Source organism: Phyllobates terribilis, unplaced genomic scaffold, assembly GCF_046119375.1.
Source record: "Phyllobates terribilis strain yellow unplaced genomic scaffold, ASM4611937v1 Scaffold_3__8_contigs__length_932513732, whole genome shotgun sequence".
Classification (NCBI taxonomy): Eukaryota; Metazoa; Chordata; class Amphibia; order Anura; family Dendrobatidae; genus Phyllobates; species Phyllobates terribilis.
Window position 1 is genome coordinate 186,513,535 of NW_027362763.1, and position 20,721 is coordinate 186,534,255.

The window sequence follows — 20,721 nt, forward strand, 5'->3', positions numbered from 1 at the left end:
ATTTCAAACCAATAGGCCTAGGCCATTCCTGCACAGCCTGAACCTTAACCGGATCCATCTCAAAACCTTTGCTGGAGATAATGTAGCCCAAAAAACTAATTCTCTGTACAGCGAACTCACATTTCTCCAGCTTAGCAAAAAGCGAATTGTCCATTAATAACTGTAATACCTCACGCACGCTCCGCCAATGAGACTCCAGATCTGGCGAATAAATCAAAATGTCATCCAAATACACAACCACATTTTTACCGATCAAAGGTCTAAGGATGTCATTAATCAGATTCTGAAAAAATGCAGGAGCATTAGTGAGACCAAAAGGCATAACCAGATTCTCAAAATGACCCACAGGAGTGTTAAAAGCAGTCTTCCATTCATCACCCTCCTTCATGCGCAACAGATTGTATGCCCCCTTAAGGTCAATTTTAGAGAACCACTTGGCCCCCAATAACTGGTTAAACAGATCAGGAATCAATGGCAGTGGGTAAGGATTGCGTACCGTAATTTTGTTAATCTCACGAAAATCCAGACAAGGACGTAAACCGCCGTCCTTTTTTTTTACAAAAAAAAATCCAACCGCCACAGGAGACTTAGAGGGCCTAATGTGACCGGCGGCCAAGCTTGTCTGTATGTATTCCTCCAAAGCCTTCCTCTCAGGAATAGTAAGGTTAAATAAACGACTCTTAGGAAGAGTCGCTCCAGGGACAAATTCAATAGAACAATCATAGTCTCTATGGGGAGGCAAAACCTGCGATTCCTTCTCAGAAAAAACTCTCCAAAAATCCTGAATAGGAACAGGCAATTCTCCCCTATCCAAAGCTGCAATACGCCCGTTACAACACTTGTTATAACATTTATGGCTCCAGGATTTAATTTCACTGGTAGACCAATCCAGTACAGGATTGTGAAATTTTAACCAGGGCAAACCCAATATTACTGGAGAAGGCAAGTTATTCAACACTACCAAATCCAATTTCTCATGGTGAACACCATTAATAGTGAGAGGAAATTCACTGACCTTGAGAGTAATATTCTTCAAAGGGGAGCCATCCACAGAAACCACAGCAATGGGGGATGACAAAGGTTCAGGTTTTAAATTGAGTTTTTCCACGAATCCCCCATCAATTACATTCAGTGTAGACCCGCAATCAACAAACACCCGAAATTCCATTAATTTTTCCTGAGCAATCGTGGAAGCAGCTAAAAATATACCCTTGGAATTTAAACAGGCAATACGGGCGTGACTGACCATTTTTTTTTTCTTTCTTCATACGAAGCTCACAGCCTTTAATCAAATGACCAGATTTTCCGCAGTAGAAACACAAGCCTTGCGAAAAACGACGGTCTTTTTCTTGAGAGCGAGGTGCCACCGATCCAATCTCCATCGGTTCACCACTGTTAGTACACACATTATCATAACCAGAAACTGACATAGCAGAGGATTTGCTCTCATTAACCCTAGCACGCAGTCTTCTATCCACCCGTATAGCTAATTGCATAGCCTGTTGCAAATCTTCAGGTGTAGGATAAGCAATTAGCAGGTCTTTAACCCTTTCACTGAGCCCAGCAAGAAATAGACTTTTCAGAGCAGAATCGTTCCACCCTGTTTGAGTGGACCAACGACGAAAATGTGTACAATATTTTTCCACATTACCCGATCCTTGTTTTAGACGTCTCAACTCAGTCTCAGCTGATGCGACACGGTCAGGATCATCATATAATAGTCCCAAAGCAGAAAAAAAACTATCCACTGATCTGAAGCATGAATCACTAGGTTGCAAAGAAAAGGCCCACTCCTGAGGCTCTTTGCGCAAAAGTGACATTATGAACCCTACGCGCTGGGATTCATCCCCAGAGGACTTAGGTCTCAAACGAAAATACAATAAGCAAGCATTTTTAAATGAAAAAAATTCTCGGTGTTCACCAAAAAACAAATCCGGCAAACATACCTTAGGCTCCAAGAAATGTGCTCCAGGACAGTTACTCACGTGCTGACGGAGCTCGGCCACCTCCAGAGAGAGTCCCTGCAGGCGATGAGCCAAATCCTGAACCGACACCATGATGGAACAGAAAAATCTTTCCTTAGAGAATTTGCTGGCTGGACTTACTGTTATGTTCTGCTACCAAAGCTAAGGAAAGAGAGGAGATCTGTCCCTACTATGAGACTCAGCTGAATCCCTACGATGTAACAGGGAACCTGATCCTGCGATCAGACCTGCTAAAGTCCTAATCTAGTCTGTACGAAGACCTATAGATGTGGGGAGGGAATCCCTACAAGTACTAAGGACTGGGAGGAATATGGGACACCTCCTAACAGAAATAGTAGCAGACAGACGAACAAACAAAATAGATAGAACATAGAGGTCCGTAGACCAAGAAAACTAACAGAGTTAGATACAGAGCACAGGCTAGCTAGAAAGTAGATATACAATGAAGTCCAGCAAAGCCAGAAGGGCGGAGCAGGACTAAATAGGCCAACAAGGTCATGTGACCAGCAAAGGAAAAAAAACCTAACAGCAAGGTTCTAACAATATCTAAAAAGTCTCAGGCACAAGGTGCGAAAAATATCTGCAGCATAAATCAACAACTGCTGCGGAATTAAGGTTTGCAGTATGTCAATTTATGTTGTATATCTTAAGCCTGCGGCTCTTGACGATTTACGCTGCAGATATTTTTTAAAGCTTGTGGTGGAGATTTCTTAAAATCTCATGAACTATGTTGCCACTCAAAATTCACTTCATTTTAACATTTGAGAATGTAGTCTAGCTGGTCTGATAAGGTCATTTAGGATAAAACAGCAAAATGGGAATTGAATTTAAATAATTCTGGTTGAATTTATTACTATTGCCAATAGATTTAGGATATTTGTTTTTGTAGCATGATAGGTGTTAGTTTTTTTTATCTTTGTTTTTATTCCACTTTTAATAATCTTTTTATTTGGGGGATTTTTTAACAATTTTTGGGGAGGGGATTAGAGTTATAGTCTATAAAGTGAGTGATAAAACATAACAGAGTGATCTAAAACTTGTTCAATTAAACAAATAAGTAAGAAGTTATATCCAAAGAAGAATCAAGAGAGAAAAAAGGGTTAGTATTCCACTTGCAATACATTGTAAGGAAAAACTGCCTCAAAGTCAGATGCAAAACAAGTTATCATTTATACACCAGCAGCTTTTTCAATGTGTCTTTTTTCTCTAGCATAGTAGTTTCCTAATGAGGCAAGTAACATCTAAAGACTTAAAAGTTGCATTATAACTCACCTAAAAGCCCCTTCATCCCCATAGTACGGCTCTCCAGGACCACGTGTGCACTTATCTTCCTGACCTGCACACTGCACACACAGGTTCGCCTCTTGAGCTCCTGGGGCACAGCTCGCTGAGAAGATCTCTGAGGCGACTATGGTGGAAACAGAGTGTAGTCAGTGTATAGAGAACATATCACCAATACAGATTGAAGAGCACTATTATTAGCAGAATGCAAACAAGGAGGGCAGTATTGAACCCCTTAGTGCTATTTTTGCTACTTAAATAACATTTTGAATCCAAGGGTGTGTTACAGATAGTGTGTGATATAAAAGGGTTAATGTTTTTCCTCTTCACTACATTTCTTTACATTCTCTAGATTCCTGTCTTTTCTCTAGCTTATACTTTGTTTAGAATTATCCAGCCTCGTAGTCTCCACTCAAGGATCTTATGCATCTTATCTCATATGTAACATTCTGCTAAATCCTGCTAAAACCATGTTATGGGGACAGGGTGAATAAAGTCATCATGACCTGGACAAAGTGGGGGGCTACACGGGCTGCATTGAGTTACATTGCTTGTAAATGGTATAAGAGATAGAATTCTTGGGTGAATAAACAAAACTGATATGCTCACGATCCGTGTACAGTCTTTTCTCCGAGAACTCATATATTGGAGGGCCTAATCTCTTAACTTTGCCTCACTGGTGATCCAGCATATCTGACTTTGGGTCAGAATCAAAACAGCTGCAACATGTGTAAGACAGGCAATCCATTTTTTTTTACATCATAAGAAAAACATCCATAATCCAGAAATTTAAACACAACTGCCTACCTCACAAAGTATCCACACTGTAAAAAGATTTTTATTGCACACTTTGTGTTTTAATAATTCCATACTAGACCCATACACTGGACCCCTAAATACAGGTTGCAGGTGCTTGCTGTTGGGACGTGAATCTTCATAGATTTTTTTTGTCCTTTTCAATTTTGTCATTGCATGTATTCATGTTATTTTTTTTTCCTTAATATTTTTAAAAAAGGTCACATTTTAGTTGTACCTGTTTAAATTGTTCAATTTATGAATTGCACAACTGCACCCGATGGCCATACTGGATGTTGTTGCTGCATTTTCATTTCCAGTCCTCCTGAACCAACTAGTAACTACTTCACAACATTGCATTCTAGGTTTACAGTACTCTACGTTGCATTTTTGTTGAAGAGGGAAATACACTGCTCAAAAAAATAAAGGGAACACTCAAATAACACATCCTAGATCTGAATGAATTAATGAAATATTCTCATTGAATACTTTGTTCTGTTCAAAGTTGAATGTGCTGACAACAAAATCACACAGAAATCATCAATGGAAATCAAATTTATTAACCAATGGAGGCCTGGATTTGGAGTCACCCCCAAAATTAACGTGGAAAAACACACCACAGGCTGATCCAACTTTGATGTAATGTCCTTAAACAAGACCCGTAGCGACCTGTATAACGATGTTGGCGGTCGTTGGGACCCTGTCACATAACAGCTACTTTGACGATTTTGACCTCGATGAGGAACGTACTGTGTGACGCTGTAGTCACACAGGCGTGCATCTGTGTTGCCTTTTCCGCGTCCCCTCAGCTCCGATTGGTGGTCGCTACTGCGTTCTGATTGGCGGCCTTAAGAAGGCAACGCAAATGCACGCCTATGTGTCTCAGTTCTGAGTCGCCAACTAGGTCATTGGTAAGGTGTCAAACGCACCGATGCATGCTACCCAGCGGAACCTCAACGATCAAAAAATGGTCCAGGCCCTTCTGACACGACCAGCGATCTCACAGCAGGGGCCTGGTCGCTGCTACGTGTCAAACGTAGCGAGATCGCTACTGAGGTCGCTGTTGCGTCACAAAACTTGTGAATCAGCAGCGATCTCGCTAGCGATCTCGCTTAGTGTGACGGGGCCTTCATTAAGCAGACCTTTAACACTTGTTATCATTTGTTTAAAACCTAGCCAAATAGTTCAATATACACATAGTACATCTCAGGTGTAATACACCTATTTCCAGGCAATTAGACTCTTGTCAGTATTGTGATTTTTTGGCAAATTGATTTTGCGCAAATCAAAATTTGGGGGAAAATTCGGCAAATTTGAATTTAGAATAATCCGCTCATCTCTATACTTTAACATATAAAATGATAACTCCAACTTTGACGTTGGTGCTTCACTTATTCTCTGTTGTAATTATACTCTCTCGTACCTTTTTCAATAGATTTTTGTTCAGGTCCTCCCCACGACAGTAATTTCTTCTTAAGGAGAATGTTCAAAGGAGCGACCCAACCTGCTGCCTCTCCCACCGCAGAATGACAAGATCTCTTGCCTTTCAAATGATCAAGCTGGAAACTACTTGATTTTTTCACCACAGCGACGGCATAGTGCAGCGTTAAAGGATCTGAAATACATAATTAATGATGTAACAATGTGTAAGAATGTTATAAACTTTTCATACTTATTTTTACATCTTCATGAAAATTTGAAAAAAACTTGATAACAAGACTACCCCTGTGGAATAAAAATACCCTTTTAAACAGTGTCCATTTTAAAGCACAAATTACAACACAGTACTGGATCCATCATAAAACAGATATCAAAATTGACCAATGGTCCCAAAAGATTTCAATGGTTTCTCTCATGCAGTACAGGGGTGTTTGTAATTATGGTGAAGAAAAAAGTACCGTAGTGCATGGAGAGGTTTCTTTTTCATTTTTGTCATATGTGAAGGTGCCGCAATGCAGATGTAACAGCAGTCTTAGAAATATAGTTATACATTTGGTTTCCTCAGTACTTTGCTGAGCTGGAGTTTTAGGTATTAACATCAGCATTGAGTTTTTTCTCCTGCGTCTGTATTGGTTTCCTTCTGGATTCTCTGGATTCCACATTCCAAAAACAATATACACTGCTCAAAAAAATAAAGGGAACACTCAAATAACACATCCTAGATCTGGATGAATGAAATATTCTCATTGAATACTTTGTTCTGTACAAAGTTGAATGTGCTGACAACAAAATCACACAAAAATCATCAATGGAAATCAAATTTATTAACCAATGGAGGCCTGGATTTGGAGTCACCCCCAAAATTAAAGTGGAAAAACACACTACAGGCTGATCCAACTTTGATATAATGTCCTTAAAACAAGTCAAAATGAGGCTCAGTATTGTGTGTGGTCTCCACGTGTCTATATGGCCTCCCTACAATGACTGGGCATGCTCCTGATGAGGATGCAAATGGTCTCCTGTGGAATCTCCTCCCAGACCTGGACTAAAGCATCCGCTAACTCCTGGACAGTCTGTGGAGCAAAGTGACGTTGGTGGATGTTGCGTGACATGATGTCCCAGATGTGCTCAATCCGATTCAGGTCTGGGGAGCGGGCGGGCCAGTCCATAGCTTCAATGCCTTTATCTTGCAGGATCTGCTGACACACTCCAGCCACATGAGGTCTGGCATTGTCCTGCATTAGGAGGAACCCAGGGCCAACCGCACCAGCATATGGTCTCACAAGAGGTCTGAGGATCTCATCTCGGTACCTAATGGCAGTGAGGCTACCTCTGGCGAGCACATGGAGGGCTGTGCGGCCCTCCAAAGAAATTCCACCCCACACTATTACTGACCCACTGCCAAACCGGTCTTGCTGAAGAATGTTGCAGGCAGTAGATCGCTCTCTACAGCGTCTCCAGACTCTGTCACGTCTGTCACATGTGCTCAGTGTGAACCTGCTTTCATCTGTGAAGAGCACAGGGCGCCACTGGCAACTTTGCCAATCCTGGTGATCTGTGGCAAATGCCAAGTGCCCTGCACGGTGTTGGGCTGTGAGCACAACCCCCATCTGTGGACATCGGGCCCTCATACCACCCTCATGGAGTCGGTTTCTAACCGTTTGTACAGACACATGCACATTTGTGGCCTGCTGGAGGTCATTTTGCAGGGCTCTGTTCCTCCTTGTACAAAGGCAGAGGTAGCGGTCCTGTTGCTGGGTTGTTGCCCTCCTACGGCCCCCTCCACGTCTCCTAGTGTACTGGCCTGTCTCCTGGTAGCGCCTCCAGCCTCTGGACACTACGCTGACAGACACAGCAAACCTTCTTGCCACAGCTGGCATTGATGTGCCATCCTGGATGAACTGCACTACCTGAGCAACTTCTGTGGGTTGTAGAGTCCATCTCATGCTACCACGAGTGTGAAAGCACAACTAACATTCAAAAGTGACCAAAACATCAGCCAGAAAGCATTGGTACTGAGATGTGGTCTGTGGTCTCCACCTGCAGAACCACTCCTTTATTGAGGGTGTCTTGATAATTGCCAATAATTTCTATCTATTGTTTATTCCATTTGCACAATAGCATGTGTGTGAAATTGATTGTCAATCAGTGTTGCTTCCTAAGTGGACAGTTTGATTCCACAGATGTTTGATTCACTTGGAGTTATATTCTGTTGTTTAAGTGTTCCCTTTATTTTTTTGTGCACTTTACTTATAGGCTATTTGGCTTCCCATGAAACTGGGCTGTATGTGAGTGTCTAAGGCCAGTTTCACAAATCCAACTTTCATGGTCCAAATAAGGATAAAGATGTCTGGACTGGTCACATGTCTCCTGAATCGATTCACCAGGTTCATATATGCCAGTTTTGACATCATGGACCATATTTGGATCATGAGTGTCAGATGTGTGAAAAAGGCCACAGATAGTGAAATTAGATTTTGAGTGCATTGGAGACGAGGACTAATGAGTAGTGATGAGCGAGCATACTCGCAAGTACTCGGTACTCGCCCGAGCATCTCAGTACTCAAGATGCTCGGAGCTCACCGAGTACTTGCGAGATGCTCAGGCGGATGCTCGGGTCCCCTCCCTGCATGTTTAGAGCGCCAATCAACATGCAGGGATTGCCTGCCACTCACTGTAATGCCGCAGCCATGGTGGTTGTGCCATTACAGTGATTGGCTGGCCGCACAGCGGCATCAGGTCTATATCAGACCTGGCGCCGCTGTGCACGTCACAGTCACTCCAGGAAACAGGCAGAGTAGGGAGAGGTGCTACTGAGCTAGGGAGAAATTTGGTTGTGTATTAGGTAGTGTAGGGAGAAAATACATACATTACACATATCCATCTTAACAAACAGTCCTTCTGAGGACCAATCCATCTGCAGAGATATCAGGCAGGCAGGGTGTATAGGCATGCAGTGTATACAGCAGACTGCAGTGCATATAGCACAAGAGGTTCCATTCCAGTTCTGCCTTCTGCTGCTGTTATATATTTCTAGACAAATGCCCAGGTCTCAGGGGCCAGGAATACTTTTTTTTGGTTCTTAATCCTCATTATTTGCTTAAAAAACAATCCAGAGAACACTGTTTTTCTGTGCCATTTGCTTGTTGGCACTGCGGAATACAGCCAGGTCCTTTCCATATTACAGCGCTAAAAATCCAGCTATTTAAAACTGTGTTTTCTCTGTCACACGAATCACATATACTTTTTCAGAAAATACTGCCATTTTTGGCCTCCATTCAATTTTTTTTTCACGGTGTCAGCGAAGTTTTTGACACAGGTTTGCTGTTCAAAATAGTTACCTATAGGCCAGGTATTTAAAACTGTGTTTTCTCCATCACGCGGATCACATATATGTTTTCAGAAAATACTGCCTTTTCTAACCTCCATTAAAAATTTGTTTCAGTGTGTCAGTGAAGCACTTGACACCAGATTGCTGTTCAAAATAGTTACCTACAGGCCAGGTATTTAAAACTGTGTTTTATAGTCACACGGATCACATATACGTTTTCAGAAAATACTGCCATTTCTGACCTCCATTAAAAATTTGTTTCAGTGTGTCAGTGAAGCAATTGACACCAGATTGCTGCTCAAAATAGTTACCTACAGGCCAGGTATTTAAAACTGTGTTTTATCCGTCACACGGATCACATATACGTTTTCAGAAAATACTGCCATTTCTGACCTCCATTAAAAATTTGTTTTAGTGTGTCAGTGAAGCAATTGACACCAGTTTGCTGTTCAAAATAGTTATCTACAGGCCAGGTATTCAAAACTGTGTTTTCTCCGTCACACGGATCACATATACAGTACAGACCAAAAGTTTGGACACACATTCTCATTTAAAGATTTTTCAGTATTTTCAGACTATGAAAATTGTACATTCACATTGAAGTTATCAAAACTATGAATTAACACATGTGGAATTATACAGTTAACAAAAGAGTGTGAAACAACTGAAAATACGTCTTATATTCTAGGTTCTTCAAAGTAGCCACCTTTTGCTTTGATGACTTCTTTGCACACTCTTGGCATTCTCTTGATGAGCTTCAAGAGCTAGTCACCGTTTTTCTTTACTTAGCTGCTTTTTTCTTGCCATAATACAAATTCAAACAGTCTATTCAGTAGAACTATAAGCTGTGTATCCACCAGACTTCTGCACAACACAACTGATGGTCCCAACCCCATTTATAAGGCAAGAAATCCCACTTATTAAACCTGACAGGGCACACCTCTGAAGTGAAAACCATTTCCGGTGACTACCTCTTGAAGTTCATCAAGAGAATGCCAAGAGTGTGCAAAGCAGTCATCAAAGCAAAAGGTGGCTACTTTGAAGAACCTAGAATATAAGACATATTTTCAGTTGTTTTACACTTTTTTGCAAGTATATAATTTCACATGTGTTAATTCATAGTTTTGATGCCTTCAGTGTGAATGTACAATTTTCATAGTCATGAAAATACAGAAAAATCTTTAAATGAGAAGGTGTGTCCAAACTTTTGGTCTGTACTGTACGTTTTCAGAAAATACAGCCATTTCTAACCTCCATTAAAAATTTGTTTCAGTGTGTCAGTGAAGCAATTGACACCAGTTTGCTGTTCAAAATAGTTACCTACAGGCCAGGTATTTAAAACTGTGGTTTCTTTGTCACACGGATCACAAAAAAGCTCGCTCCAAATTCAGTCATTTTTAGTAAGCGTGGAAGATATTGTCCTCCATTTAAAATGGGCAAGGCACGTAGCAAGGGACGGGGAACTGGACATGATGATGATGGTGCATACAGAGGACAAGGACAAGGCCGTGGGCAAGCTGAAATTGTGCCACAACAAACACCCATATCTTCTCGCCTGACCTTCCTGTCCCAATTCCTAGGGGACCGCAGCACACCACTATTGCACCCAGAGCAGTGTCAAAAGGTTGTTGGTGGGATAGCGGATAATGCTTCCAGTCACTTAGCCACCACCACCACCCTGTCTTCCACACGGTCAAGTCTCAGTAACCGTGAGTCTGGACCGCATATTCCTCACCCTGATCCTCCTTCCTCCCACCATGTCGAGTGCCCGGAGACAAATAATCCCACACTTGGACACTCTGAAGAGCTATTCACTTTTCCATTTATAGATTCGGGCCTCTCGCCCGGTCCACTTGAAGCGGGGCAAGAGGAGATCGCATGTAGCGATGCCCAAATATTTGAGCAGCCACGGTCACACGAAGGCGATGGTGGGAAAGTGTCACAAGAGGTGGAAGATGATGAGACACAATTGCCAGAAAGTCAGGAGGAGGACCAGGGTACAGAAGAGGAAGACGAGGTGGTGGATGATATAGTAACTGACCCAATCTGGCAGGAGGACATGCAGAGTGAGGAGAGAAGCACACAGGAGAGGGAGGCAGAGCACCCCAACAGGCAGGAAGAAGCAGTGTGGTGGCCGCAGACAGAAGGCAGGAAAGCGTTCCCTGTAACACCAACACGAAGGAAGTTGCCAGTTGTTGGGTATTTCCGACTCTGGTTGTTTTTTAAAGACTCTGCCAATAACCCCAAAAAGGCCATTTTCACCACCTGCCAGGCCAGCATCAGCAGGGGTAGCAAAACTACCAGCCTGACCACCACCAGCATGATCAGGCACATGGCAGCAAAACACCCGACTTTGTGAGCCGAACCTCATGGTCCAGGAACAGTGTCTACGGGTGGTACCATTGCTTCTTCCGCTGTTGTGCATGCAAGCCCATCCCCTGTCCATGGTGCATGCGAAGATGCCTCCTGCGCTGCCCCTGTCATTGCACACTCTCAAGTAGCAGCATCAGGAAGCACGTCCACATCCTTGTCCCAGCGCAGCATTCAGTTGTCCATACCCCAGTCCTTGGAACGGAAGCGCAAATTCGCAGCCAACGCCCCACAGGCCACACTACTAAATTCTCACATTTCACGACTGCTTGTGCTTGAAATGTTGCCTTTTAGGCTCGTGGAGACAGAAGCATTCCGCAACCTGATGGCGGCGGCCATCCCTCGGTACTCGGTCCCCAGCCGCCACTATTTCTCCCGGTGTGCCGACCCGCATTACACAAGCACGTGTCCCAAAACATTAGTCGTGCCCTCAACAACACAGTTACTGGGAAAGTCCACCTAACCACGGACACGTGGACAAGTGCTTGTGGGCAGGGACGGTAAATCTCGCTGACGGCACACTGGGTTAACATAGTGGAAGCCGGGATCCCAGTTGGACCTTGGGATGGAACACATCCTCCTGACGCCAAGGATTGCGGGCCCTAGGTCAATCAGGGTTGCCCCCATGGTCTACAGCTCCTGCACCTCATCCTCCTCAGCCTCTTTCTCCTCTTGAGCCTCTATCTCCGAAATGGCCACATCAGTCACAAGCTGGAAGCACTGCAGCACTGCCTCGGCCAAGCGGCAACAGGCTGTGCTGAAGCTAATATGCTTAGGTGACAAACCACACAATGCTGAAGAGTTGTGGACAGCTCTGAAAGAGCAGGCAGATCTGTGGCTCACACCGCTGAACCTACAGCCAGGAATGGTCGTGTGTGACAATGGCCGGAACCTGGTAGCGGCTCTGAGGCGAGGCGAGCTCACACACGAACCATGCCTGGCCCATGTGCTTAACCTCATGGTTCAGCGGTTTCTCAAATCCTACCTGGAGCTGCCGGATCTGCTTGTTAAAGTACGTCCCCAGGGTGCCCATTTTAGAAAGTCACCTACAGCTTCCGCTGCACTTTCCGTGTTTCAGCAGCGTTTGCAGCTTCCGGCTCATAGACTGGTGTGTGATGTCCCCACGCGTTGGAACTCTACACTGCAGATGTTGGGATGGATTTCTGAGCAGAAGAGGGCAGTTGTTGAGTACCAGCATCAACAAGGCCATCGGTATTCAGTTCAAACTCCACACATAAGACCTCAGGAGTGGACATGGATGTCAGACATATGTACCATCCTTCAAAACTTTGAGAACTCCACCAAGATGATGAGCGGTGATGACGCCATAATTAGGTTCACCATCCCGCTCCTCTGTCTTCTGAAATGCTCTCTGCTCACAATCAAAGAGGATGCTTTCCTGGCAGAGCACGATGAGATGGAGCAAGGAACCATACAGGGTGATTACACACAGCCCAGCTTCATCTCATCCCAATGTGGAATGGGGGACAATGAGGAAGAGGAGGAGGAGGAAGAACAGGAGCTAGTTTTATGTACTATAGATGGTACTACCTGCACAGCTGTCATACTGTCTGTTCAGCATGGATAGCCAGAGGACAGAGAGGAGGAGGAGCAGAGCATGGTCAGTCATCCTCTTGGTGAGGACATGGAAGTCTTGCCTGTTAGTAGTCTGGCACGCGTGGTTGAGTTTATGTTACGCTGGCTTTTCCACGACCCTTGCGTTCTCAAAATTTTGGGTAACAGTCACTACTGGTTGGTGACACTTCTAGACCCACACTACAAGGAGAACTTTATATCTTTTATTCCTTAGGCAGACAGGTCTGCGAAAATGGGGCTGTACCAGGAGACCCTATTAAAAAAATTCCCATCTAAAAACGCTGGTGGCAGAGGTCACAGTTCGTTGGACAACCAAGGAGTACAGGCGAGAGAGACACAACTTCAATCCAGCAGAGGCAGGGGAACACTGTCACAGTTCTGGGAGAATTTTCTCAGCACCTCCCATCGCATAAGCCCTGAGGTGCGGGGTACTCTCACAAGGAGTGCAAAGTTTGGGAAGATTCTGAGGGAGTACCTTGCCGACCATACCAACGTCCTCCGTGATTCCTCTGTGTCTTATAATTATTGGGTACTCAAGCTGGATACGTGGAATGAACTGGCTCTCTATGCCTTGGAGGTCCTGGCCTACCCTGCCGCCAGCATTTTATCAGAGCGGGTTTTTAGTACTGCTGGTGGAATTACAACTGATAAGCGCATCCGCCTGTCAACTGAAAATGTGGACAGGCTGACTCTTATAAAAATGAACAAGGGCTGGATTGGGCCAGACTTCTCAACACCACCAAATGATAGCAGCGTAACATAAACTCAAATCCAGTGTCTTTTCTTGAGAGGTGTATTCCCATGCACCTTTTCACACCCAGACATGGTTATACTCTTCCTGATTTTGGCTATTTGCTCTTGTCCTCCTCCTTCTCCTCATCCTCCACCACCATATCACGAGGGTGACCGTGGTCTGTGATGCAACACCCACTTAATTTTTTTAAAGGGTGTTTATGATGCCCGTAAAAAATTTTTTTATACAGTATGTTCATGTATACCCCCCAGGGGTAAATGTTTGTCAGCCCATACACTTAGTGCATGATCATTACAAGTATAGGAGGCCCGCTCCTTTTTAATGGGAACATTTTTTCATGAGGCCCTCTACATCTCTTCCAAGGGGCATTGGAGTGCCTCCAAATTTTTGGCAACCCTTGCATTCACTGCATAGGCCAACACAATGGGAGACCCACTTCCTAATAATGGGAACATTGTTTTGAGGAGGCCCTCTGACCTCCACGTCTCTTCCAAGGGGCATTGGAGTGCCTCCAAATTTTTGGCAACCCTTGCATTCACTTCATAGGCCAACACAATGGGAGACCCACTTCCTAATAATGGGAACATTGTTTTGAGGAGGCCCTCTGACCTCCACGTCTCTTCCAAGGGGCATTGGAGTGCCTCCAAATTTTGGCAACCCTTGCATTCACTGTGTAGGGCAACACTATGGGAGACCCACTTCCTAATAATGGGAACATTTTTTCATGAGGCCCTCTACGTCTCTTCCAAGGGGCATTGGAGTGTCTCCAAATTTTTGGCAACCCTTGCATTCACTACATAGGCAAACACAATGGGAGACCCACTTCCTAATAATGGGAACATTGTTTTCAGGAGGCGCTCCTCTAAGTCTCTTCAAAGGGGTATTGGGGTGCATCCAAATTTTCAAAGTGGCATTGGGGTGCGTCCAAATTTTGGGCAGTCCTTCCACTCACTGCATACGCAATAACAGTATAGGAGACCCACTCTTTAGTAATGGAAACAATAAAACATTGCCGTCTGATGGCTCTCAAAGAATCGTGAGGGCCGACTGCTGGCCCTTTAAGAATAGTAAAGGCCGTCTGATGGCCCTATAAAAATAGGCTTTGTGACTTTCAGAGTCCCTACTTCATAAATGAAACACGATGTGTCTGATGATATCTCACACACCACATGGCCAGATAAGGTTGTAAAATGTTAAAATGACATTTCCTGGTGAATGCATTTGTCACAGTTGAAAGCAATGCAAAAGTGAAAAAACGCATCAAAAACGCTACATGTGAACATTGCCCAAGATGTGGAGGAGCACTTTTGTTTTTGATTATTTATTTTGCATTATATACAAGTCATTACCCTGGAAAGGATGTTCCTTAACATATTTCCCAGGAAAATCCATTTTGGTTTCGTTTTTGTTGTTTTATTGTGAGTCAGTAAAAGTGGCATAATACCTGTGACAATGTTGATGACAGCAGAGACCTGGGAGTCAGAAATGCTTCCAGGGGTCTTCCCCATGCTGTCCCCATGTCATCTGAGCACTGTTCCCATCGATTTGGGCAATTTTTAGGCCCTCTGCAGACCGCCGGGGGGAGCCGCCTGAAAAATGCTCGAGTTTCCCATAGACTTACATTGGGCTCGTTGCTCGGGTCGAGCACCCGAGTATTCCAATGTGCTCGACCTGAGCATCGAGCACCCGAGCATTTTAGTGCTCGCTCATCACTACTAATGAGTGATAATCAATGTACAGCACTGTGGAATATGTGGTTGCTCTATTGGTAATGGGCAATAAATCCAGGTATTTCAATAGCTAAAGAATAAATAAAATGTTCTTTCTTAAGTTTTCTTTTGTAAAAAAAGGAGCACAAAACAAGCTTGGTATCACCTTTACTGTTTGTTATTATTAAGCCCTAAGGCGATAGATCTCTATGCAAATTATATTATTATTTCTACTTCACCCTTACCAATAGGTAAAGTAATGTAATTATTATGGATTATTTTGGGATTTATTAGTTAATTATACCAGAGCAATATTCAATAATTCCAGTATTTACTACTTGTGGAAGAAAAACGCACCATTACGGCACTGAAAAACTTCAAGAATTTACATGCACTATCTGTCCAGAATGAGGACACTGAGAATGGCAAACTGTTACTCCCAATTTTATTTTAATGAGGAGAAAAATGTGTTCAGGGGTAAAATTAATTCTAATTTTACAATTTTTCAAGGCAATAAATGGATAAAAATGCAAATGTAGAGAAAATGGAGTGTGACATGACTGACATGCCAAAGTAAGGCTTACAGCTATATGAAAAAGTTTGGGCACCCCTATTAATCTTAAGCTTATTGTTTTATAAAAATTTGGTGTTTTTTCAACAGCTATTTCAGTTTGATATATGTAATAACTGTTGGACACAGTAATGTTTCTGCCTTGAAATGAGGTTTATTGTACTAACAGAAAATGTGCAATCTGCATTCAAACAAAATTTGACAGGTGCATAAGTATGGGCACCTCACCAGAAAAGTGACATTAATATTTAGTAGATCCTCCTTTTGCAAAAATAACGGCCTCTAGTCGCTTCCTGTAGCTTTTAATGAGTTCCTGGATCCTGGATGAAGGTATTTTTGACCATTCCTCTTTACAAAACAATTCCAGTTCAGTTAAGTTTGATGGTCGCCGAGCATGGACAGCCCTCTTCAAATGATCCCACAGATGTTCAATGATATTCAGGTCTGGGGACTGGGATGGCCATTCCAGAACATTGTAATTGTTCCTCTGCATGAATGCCTGAGTAGATTTGGAGCAGTGTTTTGGATCATTGTCTTGCTGAAAGATCCATCCCCTGCGTAACTTCAACTTTATCACTGATTCTTGAACATTATTGTCAAGAATCTGCTGATACTGAGTGGAAGCCATGCGTCCCTCAACTTTAACAAGATTCCCGGTGCCGGCATTGGCCACACAGCCCCAAAGCATGATGGAACCTCCACCAAATTTTACTGTGGGTAGCAAGTGTTTTTCTTGGAATGCTGTGTTTTTTTGCCGCCATGCATAATGCCTTTTTGTATGACCAAACAACTCAATTTTGGTTTCATCAGTCCACAGGACCTTCTTCCAAAAAGAAATTGGCTTCTCCAAATGTGCTTTTGCATACCTCAGCCGACTCTGTTTGTGGCGTGCTTGCAGAAACGGCTTCTTTCGCATCACTCTCCCATACAGCTTCTCCTTGTGCAAAGTGCGTTGTATAGTTGACCGATGCACAGTGACACCATCTGCAGCAAGTTGATGCTGCAGCTCTCTGGAGGTGGTCTGAGGATTGTCCTTGACTGATCTCACCATTCTTCTTCTCTGCCTTTCTGATGTTTTTCTTGGCCTGCCACTTCTGGCCTTAACAAGAACTGTCCCTGTGTTCTTCCATTTCCTTACTATGTTCCTCACAGTGGAAACTGACAGGTTAAATCTCTGAGACAGCTTTTTGTATCCTTCCCCTGAACAACTATGTTGAATAATCTTTGTTTTCAGATCATTTGACAGTTGTTTTGAGGAGCCCATGATGCCACTCTTCAGAGGAGATTCAAACAGAAGAACAACTTGCAAGTGGCCACTTTAAGTAGCTTTTCTCATGATTGCATACACCTGGCTCTGAAGTTCAAAGCTCAATGAGGTTACAAAGCCAAAAAAAGTGCTTTAGTAAGTCAGTAAAAAGTAGGTAGGAGTATTTAAAACAAGAAAATGATAAGGGTGCCCATATTTATGCACCTGTCAAATTTTGTTTGAATGCAGATTGCACATTTTCTGTTAGTACAATAAACTTCATTTCAAGGCAGAAACATTACTGTGTCCAACAGTTATTACATATATCAAACTGAAATAGATGTTGCAAAAACACCAAATTTTTATAAAACATTAAGCTTAAGATTAATAGGGGTGCCCAAACTTTTTCATATAACTGTATATTCTCCTAACTCTGGCATGTCAGTTATGAAACTCTCCAAAAGGAAAAACATTGCTCCTTAGACCCCAGTCTGAGGCCTGTCATACAGCCAAATCATATCTCATGCTATGCATTGAGGAGGGGCAACACCCAGAAACATGTGTCTGCAAATTGAGATTCTGGTTCGGCTTTTATCCTAAGTCATGTGGCAAGGCTCGTTAAAGGGTCCATAGTGACTTTTAAGATTGCTACATCCAATAGGTGGCGCAAGAGTTCAAGTGGGTTTCCGCCGGGTTCTCCGGTTTCCTCCCACACTCCAAAGACATACTGATAGGGAATCTAGATTGTGAGCCCCGATGGGGACAGCGATGATAATGTATGTAAATCGCTGTGGAATATGTTAGCGCTATATAAAAATAAAGATTATTATTATTATTATTATAAGTCTGCTTCCTCTCTGAAGAGACAATTTGCATATTTCTTTCAGATAGGAACTGACATTTCTCCTGACATTTTTGTATTAATATCTAGAATATCTTTTTGCAGAAATGTATGTTGTGCTGTTTCTCAGTGACATCTTAATGTCAATTTATTCACACATTTCTAGTAGGAATAACAGAGGTACAGCAACACAGAGTTATTGGAAACAAGTTTCAGACTAGTTATAGCTTCATTTTCTAGATTTACTAGATTGGCTGCTTAGGAAACTGGTTGTCTACTCTCCAGGCTCCATGACCTGCTTTTTACTCACAATTACTCGAAGTATTTTAAAAAATATGTCTTCTGTGACCATAAAATTGAAGAGGGGGATATTGAGGTTATTTAACAAACATGATTTTGAATAAAGGGATATGACAATAGCAGCACATGATATATGAAGTTGGCATTACCAGGATACAGACCCAGAGAAAGCAATCATAATTCTCCTACATTGAATTCAGCACCAGACTTTCAGAGCTGCACAGTGTGGGAAGGAGGTGAACAAGTAATACTTATATTATTCCACAAAAGGTCTCCAACACATTTGTTAAAATAATGATAAAATGCCCATTCATTTATGTATGGTGGCAGATGTACTTTTATCAATGGTAGTAAGTTAGTCAGGTCTATGTAATTCTTGATATACTCTGTAGTTCCTCACCTGGGACCTCACATGTAGGGGGTGTCTGCCCCGGTCCAGTTCTTGTACCCTTGATCTCTTCACCATTTTTGGTAACACACCAACTGTATCCGGTGCTGCCGTGGAACTGCAATGGACTAAAGTAGCCTTTTTCATCACAGTCAGGTACAAAGGCTCCTAGTAAAGGTTCTGCTGCGCTGAGCAATTTATTACGTTCTTTTATGCAGAGCGGTTCACCTGATAAGACAAATATAAATTAACTAGATTGTGGCCTGATTCTAACACATCGAGTATTCTAGAATATGTATGTGGCCAACCGGCCACAACCAATCAGCAGAGCGGTGTTTACATTTGGCGCCAATATTGCTGATGGGTCACGGCCGGCGGCCGCGACCAATCAGCGAACCGTGTTAGTGAGGACCGGGGAGCGGCGCTGCCTGTGTGGGTACTTCCGCTGCGAGCAGCCGGGCGGGTGCGGCCAATCAGCGAGCGTGTTTCAAATCCGGCGCCAATTCGCGGCCGGACTGCGCTCGTTGCTGATCAGTGGCGGCCGCCGGCCGCGACCAATAAGGACAGCGGTGTTTTAAATTTCACGCCAATATCGCAGATTGGTCGCGGTTGCGACCAATCAGCGAACAGTGTTAGTGAGGACCGGGGAGCGGCGCTGCCTATGCGGTCATCTCCCGGCTGCATCGCCGCTGACCTCCGTGTGGCAGATGAGCCACTAACGGCCGCCATCTTGTTCTGAAATCCCGCGTCGCTGATTGGCCGCGGCCAGACCAATCAGAGACACGGGATTTCCTGGATGGACAGACAGACGGGATAAGCCGATTATATAGTAGATTGATATTATTATATTAGTATATTTATGACAATATTGTAAGATGCTCTTCATCCCGTACTTTCATCAAATATTTCTCGGTCCATGAGAGATGATGTAGTCCGAGCTTAGATCCACACTTCTCTATCATTTCAACATACAATAACAAGAAGCCCAACAATGGGTTTTCATGACATTGCACAATTATATTGACACTGTATTATCAGTGATAAATCATTGTAGTGACTCCATGTAGTGGAAGTCACTATAACAATACAGTGGAGAAGCTGGAGGAGTAGAATAGACTCTTACCTGAAGCTTCACATGTTTTTGGTGGTTTTCCAGGGAAAGTTCTCGATTTTGAAATTTCTTCTCCATATTCATCCACACACCAACAGTAGCCATGGCACTGCAGAGGTCGATAGTTGCCCTTTTCATCACATTCCGGTACAAAAGCTGTGGGTGAAGGTTTAGCACTGAGCAGTTTCTGACGTTCCTTCAAGCAGGGAGGTTTATTTGCTAAAAATGGATATAAGTTAAGTAAGATTTTGTGAAGACTAAATGATGCAAACACATTACTGGTATTGTACATCTTCATATTTATTGATATAAGTCCTGCAAGAAACATGGAGTCCAAAGTACACTGGATAAAACAGACAGCAAAGTTTATTGGAATACATCAAAAGTGGCATGTAACATATAAGGATAGTGTTAAAATCAACCGTAAAGACTCAGGTGACAAACAGGCGAGGTATATGTGTGACACCCCAGGGGTCTGGTTGCCACAGTGATAGAGATGTTATGTCTGAGAGCAGGTGGGAGGTCCTTTGGTCAGGGATCCTGTGCATGCCACACCTCCTGCCCAGTCTTGGGAGGGGAAGAACTTCCCCTATATAAACCCGGGGCTGAAGCAGGGTTAGCAGTCAAGGAGAGTAGAGACAAGAAACAGCAGAAGCAATACTACTACGAGTCAGGGGCTGGCAGCTGCAGAGCTCGCCCTGACTGAGAAGCTTTCTTACCGGACCCGGCGTCCGAGGCTGTGGGGACTAACTCTTACCCAGCAGCAGAAGCCAACCGGCAGGGGATTTCAGGTCCTCAGGCCCAGAAACCCGAAGGCACGGTCACACGCGTGGGACCAGCACCGCCATCGTGGAGCGGAAGCCATTAGAAGGCCCCGAGTCACCGGCCATACGGGTGAGCACCACACGGTACACTCAGGGACGTGGGCTACTTATATCCGCTTCTAGCAAGGTAGCCAGAAGAGTACAGTCAGTTTGGGAGGCCTACAACTCCGCCTGGCCAG

General features: G+C 43.6%; 1 protein-coding gene across 2 annotated transcripts in view; it reads right to left on the reverse strand.

Annotated features, from left to right (window-relative positions):
• LOC141258986 (saxiphilin-like) overlaps window positions 1-20,721 on the reverse strand; it is a 337,568-nt gene that overhangs the window by 301,987 nt on the left and 14,860 nt on the right. The window contains exons 5-8 of one of the 2 annotated variants that reach the window (XM_073674335.1): window positions 19,731-19,937; window positions 18,620-18,835; window positions 5,485-5,676; window positions 3,258-3,393 (exon numbers count right to left, since the gene is read on the reverse strand). The exons of the other annotated variant lie outside the window; for it this stretch is intronic. Of the exons in view, the coding sequence (XP_073530436.1) occupies window positions 3,258-3,393; window positions 5,485-5,676; window positions 18,620-18,835; window positions 19,731-19,937 (751 nt within the window). The remainder of the gene's footprint in view (window positions 1-3,257; window positions 3,394-5,484; window positions 5,677-18,619; window positions 18,836-19,730; window positions 19,938-20,721) is intronic. 2 annotated transcript variants of the gene reach the window in all.